Source organism: Copadichromis virginalis, linkage group LG1, assembly GCF_057382275.1.
Source record: "Copadichromis virginalis isolate Kocher_CV1m ecotype Utaka linkage group LG1, C_Virginalis_male_GT1.1, whole genome shotgun sequence".
Lineage (NCBI taxonomy): Eukaryota > Metazoa > Chordata > Actinopteri > Cichliformes > Cichlidae > Copadichromis > Copadichromis virginalis.
In genome coordinates, this window is record NC_140618.1 from 28,714,431 (window position 1) to 28,730,222 (window position 15,792).

The 15,792-nt window shown below is 42.5% G+C and overlaps 1 protein-coding gene across 1 annotated transcript; it reads left to right on the forward strand.

The window, feature by feature from the left end:
- The first annotated feature begins 4,736 nt into the window (after positions 1 to 4,736).
- lysmd2 (LysM, putative peptidoglycan-binding, domain containing 2) lies at positions 4,737 to 15,775 on the forward strand. The gene is made up of 3 exons (XM_085458123.1): positions 4,737 to 5,220; positions 7,696 to 8,045; positions 14,285 to 15,775. Exons 1-3 carry the CDS (start codon positions 4,975 to 4,977, stop codon positions 14,334 to 14,336), a joined length of 648 nt encoding a protein of 215 aa, XP_085314249.1. The 5' UTR covers positions 4,737 to 4,974; the 3' UTR covers positions 14,337 to 15,775.
- Positions 15,776 to 15,792: the final 17 nt, after the last annotated feature.

The window sequence follows — 15,792 nt, forward strand, 5'->3', positions numbered from 1 at the left end:
AATATTTAAAATGGTCCAGTAGGGGTCAGAGTAAATGCACTTCTTTGGGTATCATCCAAAGTGCTCCTGTAGGGGTCTCAAGCGGAGCGTGTTCTCAGTATTTTGTGGAACGTTTCATTTGATGGTGAACGCGAGACAGCAGTGAGGCTTAATGAGTTAACACGTAAAACTGACTTCAGCCCCTCGCACCACCTTAAAACTAGAACCCACGTGCTGGAAGTAGTGGGGGCACCAACCTCCTTGCAGGTAAACCGCTTTAGGAGTAACGTTGCTGTGAAAGGTTCAGACTGTAAGGCGGCTACAGACATTGTTGTCATGGTTACAGATGTGACAGATGACCCACTGCTATTGGTTGTCATCCTCTTTTTCTAGTCGCCTTTGTTTGCTTTGTCCGCCCCCCCCCCAAAAAAGCAAGTGATGCAATCCGATTCTTGCTGCAGGCCAGGCAATGTCAATCTGCTATTGCTATTTTTACCTCTCAGTAAATCCCGAGAGCTCAATTTAGATTAAAAGGTGGGTTATATTTTAATTGTGATGCTTTCACTTCCGCAACAAAACAACCATTAAAAACAATAAAAACGTCTCTCCCTCCTATATGCTTGTGCTCAGAGAAAGATGTGGCGCAAATATGACCTGAACAACGAGCCGTTTAATAAAAAAAAGTGTGATCTCATAACGACAGCAACATGAATAATGAATGCCCCGAGCTCCTACTTCCCACTCTCTCTTTGTACTCCAAGTTTAATGACATGATTTCCATTAGAAAATGTCAGCCCGTGAGATTACCTCAGCATCGTCTCTAACCAAGAGAAGCTAATTGAATAAATTAATCATCGGGAGATCGTCGATCCACTTGTTGTTCCTCAGTGAATTAGGTTTTACAGAGGTACATCCTGTGCATCCCAGATTAGCACCTGCACCCTTTGTGTTAGATAACATATACACAGCAACAGCTTGAAATTACTTAATATGCTAATAATGTTTACACCATCCATGCTTTCCACTTCCAACAAACAGTGGAAAGAACAGTAAAACTTTATTAGGGCATTTTGTGTGACAGACAGTAGTCTAGACAATACATGCAGTACTTCATGGAAAGTGCAGTAGAAGAAAATATTTATACTGTCATGAAGGGAAAAGATTCAATGAGCCAAATGGCAGTCTAAAGACAGAAAGACAGGACTGTGGTCGAGAGCCAGAGATTAATGATAACTAATGATTAAATAAAGAGTAGTGTATAAACACATGGAGAGTGAAAAGAAGTAAGAAAAGAACAGACACTAAGTGCATAATGGGAAGCCCCAAGTAGCCTATTGCAGCAGGACTAAGGGAGGGTTTAGGGTCACGTGATCCAGCCCTAACCATAAGCGTCATCAAAAAGGAAAGTTTTAAGCTTAATCTTAAGACTAAAGAGGGCATCTGTCTCTTGAATGCAAACTGGAAAGTTGTTCCATAGAAGACGGGCCTGATAGAAATGCAACATAGGCTATAGCATCTGCATTTAAACCAAAATGTAGCTAGAACCGTTCCCGAAAGTTACATTTTGGCACTCATGTATCAACTAATAAGTGAAAACTAACTAACCAAAATGGAAACTGGATAAAGGACAAACAACAGATTTCACTGCATCTTTGGATTCTTAATAACCATGAGCCACACGGCGTGCACAGACTGCAGGGACAGAATGCAGTGAAACTTTCCATCCGGCTTCCAGCGAATGAATGCACAATGAGAAGACTTCTGTTCATCCACAGATTGGCTTTCACATTATTGGGCTGTTTAATTCTCTTTCTACTGACATATTTTACTTGCATGCAGCACTGACTGGGGCCCCTGGCCTCACCCAGGAGTCATCCCGATTGCAATATTGCATATTTTTATACCAATTAAATCAGTACCTGTATTGCTGATACCAATACCAATACTGATACTTTTTTATATAAAGGTAGCGCATGTAGGGGACAGCAGTGTGTCATGACTTATGAAATGAATCATCATCAATTTGCAAATTCTGAACACATTTTTAATGACCACTAAATCCCTGTGATTTTTACTTTCCACAGTAATTAGATAAAACAGAAAAACACACCTTTCAGCTTTTCATGTGTATTAAAACTGGGTTTTTATGAAGATCTAGAATGTAAATGCGCCCATCTCTAAAGCATTTGGGTCAGATTCTGTTCTTGCACTAGAACCACCAAAGGGGTCATTTTGGGTTAATTTGACCCCCTTGGTGGTTGTAGTGTAACTCTGTTAGACTAAATTCTCATATTTCATGACTTTTCCTATGGCCTCATTCATCCAACACTGAATCTTTGGCCGTGTGAGATAAAAATTTATAATAATTATGCCCATTTATCCTTTGAATCACCACGGACGTCTTTTTGACCTGATGGAAATGAATGTAAAAACTACTACTGCAGCACACCATGTTGCCTAGCAACACAATTGTTTACCCACATTTTGACATTAAGCCTGTTATAACATGATATAATACCTGTCTGACCAGTCTGCCAGCCAAGCTCTCACTGTGGTTGTACAAACACCAGAAATGACTAATTGATACCAACGCTGGTATTGGTACAGGATCGATCCTTTGTTTAAATCCTTTAAGTTCAGTATGTAGCGCAATTGACACTGAATTGTGTTACATTTATTATTATTATTACTGAAATGAAAAAAAAATACTTCAAATATTAAAAAGCACTATGAAAAATATCGGAGTGTTTTTGTGCTGTTTGCCAAATTCTTTTTATTTATAGCCTGTAGCACATTTAAACAACAGAAGCTGAGTGCTTTATAGGCATATTTACATTCCATGTCTCCAAAAACATAGATCAACAGAATAGCAGGGAGTATGGCAATGTTTTATTTCTGTCTACACCCAGCCAGCTCCTCTGTTGGCAGACCCGATTATTTCCAAGCCTGGGAAAATCCCTCGAATGCTTTTGTACCGCGTGCTGTCTAGCGATGATGGAAAATATGCTGCTATCATTGATGGTCGGTCATATGACTGTTGACCATGTCCCTCCCACAGAAGCCTCCTCAGATGTCACATGCAGCGGTTGGTAGTCACACAAACCTGCCAAATGTTCCCACCCAGTGTAAAGTATTGTTCCAGTCCTCATTGGTGTTCAGCACATCAGCTTTATTATTGTTTGGATTTTCCATGATTTTTTCCATGATGGTTCACTCTTTCGCTTAAGTTTTAATTAGCTGTAATATTATAGTTCTAATGTTTTAATATAATTTGGGACATATATGTATAGAAAAAGAAGCTCAGAATAGGTTTGTGAAGGCGCATGATTCACAGTCATGTGCACATCTCAGTCTTAGTGCTGGATGTGTTGACAGGTTTGAGCAATATGACCTGATTAGAGACCAGAACTAAAGACATGTTCTGCTTCATTTAGTTAGTTAGTTTTGTAAAGTGCTGTTTCAGTTATAGTCCATTTTGTTTTATTGTTCAAGTGTATTTCTTTTAATTCAAATGTTTTTTCTCTCCACGCCTGTTTTTGAGTTGACTATAATAACATTGCTCCTGATGCAAAACACACACATGAGAAAAGTGAGTTAGTGCAGTCTTTTTTTCTAGTACAGGGCATGACTGATGCCACCAATCAAAACTCAGTCTGTGCTGATATTTTTTAACTAAAAGCACATCGTTCACCAAAGCCAGTGCTGTATTTTTCCAGTTTTCAGAAAGTGATTTGTAATGTAATGTAATTCGTTTTTCCTCTTTCCTCATGCATTACCTCCAGACAAGTTCCATGAAATTTGCACTAGTAGTTCTTGCACACTCTTGCTGACAAACAGAAGTGCAAACAGCACATACCCACATAGTTTCAGCAATGGAAAAAAATGCACCATCCCCCCAGAAGGCCAAAACCTAGATTCTTATCCTGGGCCTCTACAAGACGAAGCTAAAAGATGAGATAAAAGCACTGCTCTTTGCTTTTGGCCTCATTTTAGTGGTGAAATTGACAAACATGTCTACATTTAATAATAGTAATACCACTACTACGAATAATGACAAAGACCTAATTTTTAATGGCAAAGACATCACCCCACTGTCTGCCCATTTACCAAGTTAGAAAACAAAAACCAATGTGGTGGATATCTTCTTGTTAGTACTCAGTTTAAAAACAGATAAGCTCCTTTTTTTCACTATTCACAATAAAATTTGCTGGTTTTTACTCTGAAACAATGCAACAAGTGGATTCACACACATTATCTGTTGTTGTTTTTTTTTAAAAAAAAACTATTATAAAGTCCTTTATTTCTTATAGTATAATTTGTAATGTAGAAAAACAAAGAAGAACCCCCCCCCCCCCAACACACACACACACACACACACACACACACACACACACATACAAAAAAAAAAAAGCCCAAAGGTCTACAGTAATGTTTTTAAAAATCCCACGGAAATTATAGCCTACTACTAACTTCCTCTTTTTTGCCAGTGGAATTCTCACATAACGTCTGTGGACAGGAAATGAAGGACCACGAAAACATTAGCACTTTCAGGCGAAATAGGACATCTAAATTTTATCTCATTGTATTACAAGATACTTTGGTCAATTAATTTCCTCCTATTTGTGAGCTTATTATTTAGAAATATTTCAGTCATTGCTTGTAATTTTTCACACCAACAGCGAACAGATAAAGCCCGTGCCCTAAATCGGTTCTGCTTCACTTATTTTGAAAGTGCAGTAACCGGAAATTGTGTTATAGTCTCCCCCTGCACGCGTTCTGTACGTTCATACGTCAATGTAGCGGATCAATGACAAAAGAGGGCTGTGTGGTAGTGCCCCCCTAAACATGCCTGTTTTCCCCGGGGTTGCATGCTCCATATGACCCGGGATGGGACTCTCTCCGCCGCCTAAATCAGCGATTTAGTTCACTGAAGCGACGGAGCTGGAGCGTTAAAACAAACAGAGGCTAACGGGCTGTTTATTTATTCAAGAGAAGATGGCGGAGTTCTCGCCCGTCCTGCCGATGCGGGATGGAGGAGGACGATTTGCCCAGCCCATCTTCCCTCGGTCCAGGTCCGGTTCCGAGTCAGAGAGTGAACTGTCCCAGAGTCTGGCCCGGACCAAGATCCGCTCGTACGGCAGCACAGCCAGCGTCACGGCCTCCCTGGGGGAGAAATACATAGAGCATCGGGTTACAGACAGCGATACTCTGCAAGGGATTGCTCTCAAATACGGTGTCACGGTAAGGTCGCTTCTCGGCCATAGATAGCAGTGTATGCGTTGATGTTTACCTTGACGGAACTAGAGATTGCATTAAACACACCACACTGACAGATAAGAGGAGCAAACACTGAAACGGACACAAGGGAAGGCATTTTCTCTTACTTTCCACTCTCTGATTCTACTAAAAGTCACGCACTAAGAAATCCGAGCCCAGAAAGTTGTCCGTAAACTCTCTGCATTGTGACTGAACACCTGGGGACTATTTCCGTTCACCTTGAGAGAACAGAAAGCTCACTTCCATATTTTACTTTCGCTTTTACTCCTAATGTAAACGTCAGGCAGTACTGAGGACCCCCCAAATGCAGCTAAATTATTCCAATTTGAAAGAGGCGTGAAATATTTGCTTCGAGGGTTCAGAGTTTCCACTCTGAGTTCAGATGGGTGAGAGCAAAAGTTTGACAAGCTTGCTGTGAGGATGATCACTTGGTCAAAAATGGGCTCTACCTGAGTGTCGACATCTCAAGTTTCCTCAAAAAGTCCAGTTTGTGAAGTGACTCTGCATGATTCCTATCCAGGGTTAGAATAAGTAATCTGCTTCACATGCAATGCTATATTCTCTTAATAAAAAAACAAAACAAAAAAAAAACAATACACGCACACATGCAGGATATTTACCTGCTGTGAGTTAACCACTTCCTGTTTCTTGTTCATTTTTACCCGAAATGACCTCTGAAACAGCCGAAAAATACCCTGCCAGTCACTTCACTGGTTCCCAAATGTAAAACACAAGTTTTACTTTGTTTGAAGGGCTGCTGACAGAACTGACTGATGTTCAGACTGCTGTGACTTCAGGGAGTGAAAGTGTTCCTCTAATATATTACTAATATATTTAAGTTTAAAGACTGGGCTTTTGTGTAAAATAAATAAATACCATATACACTCATCAGCCACTTCATTTGATACATCAGCTGCTGGTTATAGCAAGTGTGTAATTAGCCACTCGCATGGCAGCAACTCTGTGCATTGCGACATATAGACATGGTCACGATGACTTGCTGAGCATCAGAAAGGGGAAGAAGAATGATAGAAGTTACTTTGAACATTTCATGGTTGCTGGTTCAGGATGGGCAGCTGTGAGTATTTCAGAAACCGTTGATCTACTGGGATTTTCCCACACAACTCTGGGGTTTACAGAGAATGAAGAATAAGAAACAGAGAGCGAGAGTCAATCCTCAGGGAGAAAATGCCTCGTTGCTGCTAGAGATCAGAGGAGAATGGCCTGACGTCTTCGAGCTGATAGGAAGGAAACATTAACTCAAATAACTGCTTGTTACATTCAAGAAGAAGCAGAAGAGCATCTTGAGTGCACATCATGTTGAATCTTGAAGCAGATGGCCTACAGCAGCAGAAGAAGACCACATTGGGGTCCACTCCTGTCAACTAAGAACAAGAAACAAAGCCTACAGTTTCCACAGGGTCATCAAAATAGGATGAAAGAAGATTTCAAACAATGGTAAATGGACTGGTTCTTATATAGCGCTTTTTCTACTCTTCTGAGCACTCAAAGTGCTTTGCACAACTTGTGCATTCACACCCATTTGCACAAGCACATTTTTTCTAAGTGCTTTCTAAGTAACATCCACACACACTCATACTCCGATGGATGCATCGGAGAGCAATTTGGGGTTAATATCTTACCCAAGGATATTTGGCATGCAGACTAGGGGAAGCCAGGAATCGAACCACCAACCTTCCAATCAGTAGATGACCTGCTTTACCGCCTATCTAAACTACAGCCAGGCGGTAGAGCCTGGCTGTAGTTTAGATAGTCTGGATTTCTGCTGAGATGTGTGGATAGGGTCAGAATTGATCATAAACAACACAAAAGGTTATGTCCCTCTTGTCTCCAGTGGTTGTGGACGGTACATCAGATTGAATGTCACATCTACCTGAGTATTGTCGCTGCTTTATGCAGGATCACAAAGCTCAAGTCATCTCAAATTGGTTTCTTGAGCGTGACAGTGAGTTTCCTGTACTCAAATGGCCTCCACAGTCACAAGATCTAAATCTAGCGGAGCATCATATTGACGGGGTGGAACAGGGCATTCTCATTATTGACGTACAGCCGATAAATCCACGGCAACTGTATGATGCTACGCTTTAAAGTCAATATGGAGCAAAATCTCTGAGGAATGTTTTCAGTGCCATGAAGAATTAAGTCAGTCCTGAAGGCAAAAGGCGATTCAAACCGGTACCAGCAAGGTATAACTAACCATGTGGTCAGTGATTGTATTTAAAATACTGCTATCAAATATAGATACGCAGATATAAGATGATTTTCTTTTCAGATGAGAGGCAGGGGTGCCATCAAAATAAGTGTGTAGTGAGAATTTCATCAGAATTGATTAAATAGAGTTTTAACATTTCTTTTTCTTTCTTTCTTTCTTTCTTTCTTTCTTTCTTTCTTTTTTTTTTTTTTGCTGTCATCTTCCAGATGGAGCAGATCAAGAGAGCCAATAAGCTGTTCAGCAATGACTGCATCTTCCTGAGGAACAGCCTCAACATCCCCGTGGTGTCAGAGAAGCGCTCCATATTTAATGGACTGTCTCTCGAGTCTCCTGATGGGGATGGTGACACGGCTTGCCAGGAGGCAGACGCACCTTGTATTATCACGCAGGACATCGAGGGACCCTCGCCGCCCCCTTCCCCGCCCCGTGAGCACTCCAGACCTGCTCAGCCTCAGCCAGAGGAGCTGTCAGCCAAAGACTTCTTACACAGACTGGACTTGCAAATTAAACAGTCAAAGCAGGCTGCGCGCAGACTGAAAGAAGAAGAAGAAGTGAGGTGAGGTGTTAAACAACAGCCAGCAAACTCTTTTATGTGTGCTGATAAGTAACCACTTTCATACTATTTTTGTGAGCACCATTGCTCATTTCAGGTTTTTTCCTCTGGGCCGCTGCTTCTCACACTGGTGCTTTCTTCTAAGCATTGCATCCAATCAGACTTTGTTCTGATTGACCTTTGCCTCATGGTCAGATGCAAAAACTGATACTGTGTCTTGGTTTGGTATCAACCAATGACACGACATAAATGCCAAGTCATTTTTTTTCAAGCGTAGTAGACAGAAAACCGCATAATGTTTGCGTGTTTTGACCTCGATTGACCAATGTTTCACCTTCTCACGTGTCCCCACACAGATGTCACTGCAGGGGCTCGCACACTTGCTTTTAATTTTCCAGACAGCTTCCTGCTCTTTTCTCACATGGGCGCAGTCCAGAAAAGTTCAGGGCTGCAGTGAATTTGCGGAAACGGCTTACAGTGCAGCGTCGTCTGAAGTGAACCGCTCTCATCTTCTCTTTGAGCTCAGCGGGAGCTCGTCAGAAATCCCAGTCAGCATGAATAAGCCCTTTTAAAATGTTCTCACAGAGAGAAGATCGAAGCTAGGAGTACAGGTTTTTGCCGTTCTGCAGTACTAGTCAGGTATTTAGTGTGAGATCTGACTTGCCCTCGCACGTCCTACCTCTGCGTGCTGAGGCAGAGAAGCCGGTCGCGTCTGCTCAGTAGTGAAGCAGCAGTAAGTGCCTGGCGTACAGCGTTCATAGAGAAACGGGCTTTGTTGGTACTATCACTTTGGAGGACTGAGTCACGCTGTGAGTCATATTGCTCCCGCTATCTAGTATTTAACTTCAATATTTGGTTCACACATTCGCCCAACAAGCAAAAGATCCTCCAGTTCGATCCCTGGAGGAGATATGTGTCCTTTGGGGTGCAGTTGTGTCATGAAGGGCATCCGGTGTAAAAGAAAAAAGCAAAATCTGTCAAATTAAATGTGTGCATCTGCCCGATGTACTGAGCCCCTCGTGAATAAGGGAACAGCTCAAAGTAGATACTACATTTGAAAAAATAACCATTCCTGCGTTCTCTTCCTATAATAAATAAATATATATATATATATATATATATATATATATATATATATATATATATGTATATATATGTGTGTATATCAGCTTGTTAGTGTCGGTAATCGTGGTTGTGAGCGGGACACAGAAAGGAATTGGCAAGAATACCAGAGGCGCAAAACACCAGCTACTGGTAGACAGAACAATCAGCCGAGACTGCAAGACCAGACTGACCAACCTGTGCACTGCCTGGATTGATTACAAGAAGGCCTATGACTCAATGCCCCACAGCTGGATACTGGAATGCCTAGAATTGTACAAGATCAATGGGACCCTAAGAGCCTTCATCAGGAACTCAATGGGGATGTGGCGTACAACACTAGAGGCCAACTCCAAGCCCATAGCACAAGTCACCATCAAGTGCGGGATCTACCAAGGAGATGCTCTGTCCCCACTGCTGTTCTGCATAGGCCTGAGCCCCCTCAGTGAGATCATTAACAAGACTGGCTACGGATACTGGCTACGGAACGGAGCAGTTGTCAGCCACCTCCTGTACATGGATGACATCAAGCTGTATGCCAAGAGTGAACGAGACATCGATTCACTGATCCACACTACCAGGCTATACAGCAATGACATTGGAATGTCGTTCGGACTGGAGAAGTGTAGTAGGATGGTAACAAAGAGAGGGAAGGTAGTCAGAACTGAGGGGATTGAACTACCAGAAGGCAACATTGCAGACATAGAGGACAGTTACAAGTACCTGGGGATCCCGCAGGCGAATGGGAACCATGAAGAGGCCGCTAGAAAAGCTGCAACCACCAAGTACCTGCAGAGGGTCAGGCAAGTCCTGAGGAGTCAGCTGAATGGTAAGAACAAGATCCGGGCCATCAACACGTACGCCCTGCCCGTGATCAGGTACCCTGCTGGGGTAATAGGCTGGCCAAAGGAGGAGATAGAAGCCACTGACATAAAGACAAGAAAGCTCCTTACCATGCATGGAGGGTTTCACCCCAAGTCCAGCACCCTGAGGCTGTACGCTAAGCGGAAGGAAGGGGGCCGGGGACTGGTGAGTGTCAGCACCACAGTCCAGGATGAGACAACGAACATCCAAGAATACATTGGGAAGATGGCCCCAACTGACCGAGTGCTCAGTGAATACCTCAGGCAGCAGAAACCCAAGAAAGAGGAGGGAGACGAGGAACCATCATGGAAGGACAGAGCCCTGCACGGTATGTACCACCGGCAGATAGAGGAGGTGGCTGATATCCAGAAATCCTACCAGTGGCTGGACAAAGCTGGACTGAAAGACAGCACAGAGGCACCAATCATGGCAGCACAAGAACAAGCTCTGAGCACAAGATCCATAGAGGCTGGGGTCTATCACACCAGGCAAGACCCCAGGTGCAGGCTGTGTAAAGATGCCCCAGAGACAATCCAGCACATAACAGCAGGGTGCAAGATGCTAGCAGGCAAGGCATACATGGAACGCCATAACCAAGTGGCCGGCATAGTGTACAGGAACATCTGTGCCGAGTATAACCTGGAAGTCCCGAGGTCAAAATGGGAGATGCCCCCAAGGGTGGTGGAGAATGACCGAGCTAAGATCCTGTGGGACTTCCAGATACAGACGGACAAAATGGTGGTGGCTAACCAACCGGACATAGTGGTGGTAGACAAACAGAAGAAGACGGCCGTAGTGATCGATGTAGCGGTTCCGAATGACAGCAATATCAGGAAGAAGGAACACGAGAAGCTGGAGAAATACCAAGGGCTCAGAGAAGAGCTCGAGAGGATGTGGAGGGTGAAGGTAACGGTGGTCCCCGTGGTAATCGGAGCACTAGGTGCGGTGACTCCCAAGATAGGCGAGTGGCTCCAGCAGATCCCGGGAACAACATCGGAGATCCCTGTCCAGAAGAGCGCAGTCCTGGGAACAGCTAAGATACTGCGCAGGACCCTCAAGCTCCCAGGCCTCTGGTAGAGGACCCGAGCTTGAAGGATAAACCGCCCGTAGGGGCGTGCTGGGTGTTTTTATATATATATATATATATATATATATATATATATATATATTAGGGGTGCAACGATACACAAAATTCACGGTTCGGTTCGATACTTTGGTGTCACGGTTCGATATTTTTTCGATACAAAAAAAATGTTCATGCCTTTTTAATTTGTCATTTATTAAAATTATTAATATATATTTTAACTCAAAAGTACAGTTTTTAAATTTAACCCTAACCCTTGTGCGTGTTTTTTATTTTGACAGCGAATGCGCACCTGCGGACCACTTATGTGCAGCCCTGGTTATTTAGCTCGTCATATTGCAGCCACAGAAATTCTTTTGTCCATGAAACCATAAAGCTGCACTTTCTTTTTGCCTTATAGTCTCATTTGTCATAACTTCTCCGTTTTGTGGTAAGCTTTTCTTTGGCTGTCACTTCTTCACCCTGACCTGTCTTATTTGGCTCAGCAGAACTAAAATATAAATCCTGCTGCTTTTACACACACACTCACATAAGCTCAGCGATTCTCTGCGCGATCAACCTCTCATATGTTTAAGCTTGCTGCGGGAGATTTCACTTGTCATGTTTGCATAGTAAGCTAACGATTAATAAGACGATGTCAGAGGAATTGGTGCACAAATTATCATCACTCACAGATCAGTGCTGTCGCTCTCTATACACAGTTCGCACGATTGCAAAGTGAAAGCAAAAAAACAAGCGCAAATTCAAACGCGATTTCAATATGTCACATATTGACAGTGGCTCACCGATGCCAATGACATAATTACCCAGCTACATTTCTGAAAGAATGCAAAAGCATTGACATATATTTTTCCTTCCTACAATAGCCCGACGGGCAGGGAAGAGATAGATTTTGGTAGCCCGACTGGAAAAATCGCTAGCTCCAGGACGTCGGGCTAGCGATATTCCTCTGATTGAGGAATCACTCATCTTTGGAAAAGAGAGTTTATTACAGAGAAATGGCTCTTTCCAAAATAAAAGCTATACTATCCGCTTCTTCTGGGCTATATTCTCAGCAGCATATTAAACACATAAGGAGAATCATGTGCTAACAGCTGTCTAAATGACTCGGCTAAAGTTAGTAGCATGCTTGTTGTTTTGGTCTTTGCACTAGGATGATGTCGGCGTAAATGTGCAGTCATATTCGTTGTGTTCCCACTAGTGCTTTCAGGTTAATCTCGTTGAAATGACCTTAACGCCACAACACGGCAAATCTCCGTTAACGAGCTACCGCGGATCGCTCCGTGCATGGGGCTAGACGGCCAACACGTTAACGAGCTAACTGCGCTAACACACTAGTTCCCACCCATGTAATTGAGCATTGCATGGCACATCCAACATACTGTTTTACTTTAGTCCATGACTCGCTTACCTTCAGGGTCATACGTCACATGAAAACCAAAATAATTCCAAACGCCAGATCTGAATGAGGGTGGGGGAGGTCCATGTTGCAAGGAGAGCTTAACTTCTGTCTCGCTAGCTTGCCCTGCGCTCTTCCTTCTGACGATGCTGTCTGTGTTGAGCGCTCAGTGGATCTGCGCTCGACAGTGCAGCCTAGGCGGAGTAGTCGAACGCAGATTCACTGAGCGCTCAACACAGACAGCATCGTCAGAAGGAAAGTTGATAAAATAAATTACAAATGTTGTATTGTTTGATACATATGCGTACCGAACCGAAAGCACTGTATCGAACGGTTCAATATCGATACGAATATCGTTGCACCCCTAATATATATATATCCACCTTTACTGCCTACATACATTACAGTGCAAAATTGTGTCTCTCATTTCATTATTACACACTCTATTCAGCTCATGCATTTCCTATGAATCTATTTTTAAGCACAGATCTGTGCTTTTAACTCTAAATCTGTGGTTTGGTGTTACAAAATGCATCAGCTTTTAATTTCTCTTTCAGAGTTCGCCTGCTGGCTTTGTCAAATCTGTGCTCTGTGTTTAGTCCCGCTTCTGACTTCAGTCACATAAAAGGCTGCCTTATAGTGTGTTTAGGCAAACAAAGGCGCACTCCCTTGTTTATACAGAGTGCTAGGGCAAACACGAGCAGCGTGCCTGCTTGACTTTAATGCCTGGGATGAAATGAACCACAAGCCCCCTTGAGCTAAACCAATGACCCAGTTCTCCCTTCTGAAGACCTTCTATCATTTGTGCACCCGTGGCTATTATATTACAACAAGTTAGGAATACAGCACAGATTAATCTGTAAAATTATGTTTGCATGTTTTAGTGAAAGTATTCACCTCTTCAGTGTATTTTCAACTGCAGGTGCTATTCGGTAAGGTTAGTAACATTCAAGAGATTACAGACACCCTCGCTGAAATTTTCAAAACTAGGCAGCTCATGTTAGAACGGTCTCAATAGCTCCAGAGGTTTGAATTAAAAGTACATACATTTGATTGGTGCATACTGGTGGAATAACCATTACAGAAACATAAACAATGTCAATAAAAACAAATGTTTGTTTTTTTTAATTACCGATACTCTTAATGTAGGACAGCTGTGGGATAAAGCTTACATTAGATGGAGGTGTGATATATCTGTTAAGAACTTTGTGTGTTTATATGTATATTTTCAGGAAATCTGTAATCTAATGGCCGCCACACATTTGAACTACATAACAACATAACTGGAATCTGGTGAACCAGTTAGGTTTCTGTGAGGGTTATTGAAAGCCAAACTACACTGAGAGTAAGTTATTTGTGGTTTAAAAGATTGATTTTATCCTAAGTCGAAGGAAATCCGCCACATCGCATTAGCGGTCATTTCGCTTTTTACCCTCAAAGTTGTGGTATAAAACCTTTTTTGCATCCTTTTTTGATGTTCATCCTCTCATATTTCAGCCTCTAGTTAAATAAACTCTCAGCAGCTTCACTGTTGCTGCAGTAGTCGTAAAAGCGAATGTTAACACTTGTGATGGATCTCAGGACATTGATGTTTTATACTGATCGGCCCACTTTTTCTGAACATGTGAGCTCTGAGCTGTGATTGAGAACGAGGCAGCGACTTGGTCAGCCTCGTCCAATATTCACATCCTTACCTACACTGAAGAGGAGTGAGGCGTAAAAGAGAGTATGTGTCTGTAATCGAATTGAGGTTAAGGCTGTAACATGTTTTTTTAAATTTCCTCTTGTTTGCAGGAGCAGCGAGGAGAATTACGCGGCCCCCACGACATCATACCAGGAGATCTAAAGAGCAATCTGTTTACCCAAAGTCTCGGACACGCTTGCCCACGCACACAAACACTACCGCAGCCTCGTTGCTTTTTTCTTTTTACCTTTTCATGTTTACTGAACCGCGTTCAGCAAGTGTCATTTCTGCCTTTTTATTTATTGAAATGCAGTTCTTATGATGTACATTACAAGCCCATTTCCAAGACTGCTGCTGTGCTGTGTGAAATGTAAATATTAACTTAGCCTGTCCTGGTGGTCATAGGTCAAAAGGCAACACACATCCTGGATATGTTGCCACTTTATCACAGGGCAACCGTTCCCACTCCTACCTATAGTTAATTTAGACTCGCTACTACCAGAAGCGAAGACGCTCATATCTATGGAAGCTTTTTTTTGCCAGAGGAAAAAAGTTTTTCAATCCACAAGTCATCATTTCAAAATCATTTCAAAATTTCAAGGTAGGCATCTGAGAAACTGTGACAGAAACAAGCTTCCTGTAGATCTGCCGCCATGCAGGGAGGTCTAAGCAAGACAAGGCCAGACCACTTTTTTGCACATATTCCAGCAGCGTGGCTCTGGAGAGTCTGGGTGCTAAACACCCACTGAAAGCTCGTGACACATTACAAAAACCAAATCTCCCAACAGACGCTCCAGACTGTTCCGTTAAGAAAAGGAGGTGATATAACACGGTAGTGAGAGACGTGCGCCTGACTCAGCATTTTGGCATCCAATTCATAAACGATAATTTATTCTTGTTAAAACAATGTTTTCAAATTCGTCATGCTGTGTTCATGATACGTCTAGATAAATCTGGGGTTTAAATATATGTATGTGTATTTTTTTAAATTTCCATTTTACATGGCACATCTCCTGGAAGTAGGTTTGAGGGTATTTTTATTATTTTTTTTTTTTTGTAGTTTCACCAAGTCGCTCACATCTCATCTGGAGGAGCATCTGAGCACACGTGCCCGTCCACATATGATATGCTTGCAAAGCTGCTGTACAGAACCTACCTGCTGCATATGTTCAGATACAATCTCACTCACACACACACACACACACACACACACACACACACACACACACACACACACACACACACACACACACACAGGGCGCTAAGCAATGCCAGAAGGATTAGCTTGTTAGACTTCTGATGTTCTAAATCTCCTCCTAGAATAGGATCGTCGGAAAGTATATTCAGGCCTTCCTCATCAGTGTTTACTCGGTTCGAGCTCACCCCACACGGAGGCGGCGGATGGACTCAAGCCTTTGAACGCAGTTCCATTTGCCCTGTTTGAGAACAAATGGGACCGCTCTTATTATTATTTTGTTTTGTGAGTGTGATTGCATTATTTATGTGTGGAGAACTGTCTGTATCAACTGTTTTATTGTGCTTTTAAGTTCTATTGGGTTTTATTTGGACAGAATAAATGCATATTTAAGCAAATATTAAGATCAAGAGTGCTGCTTCT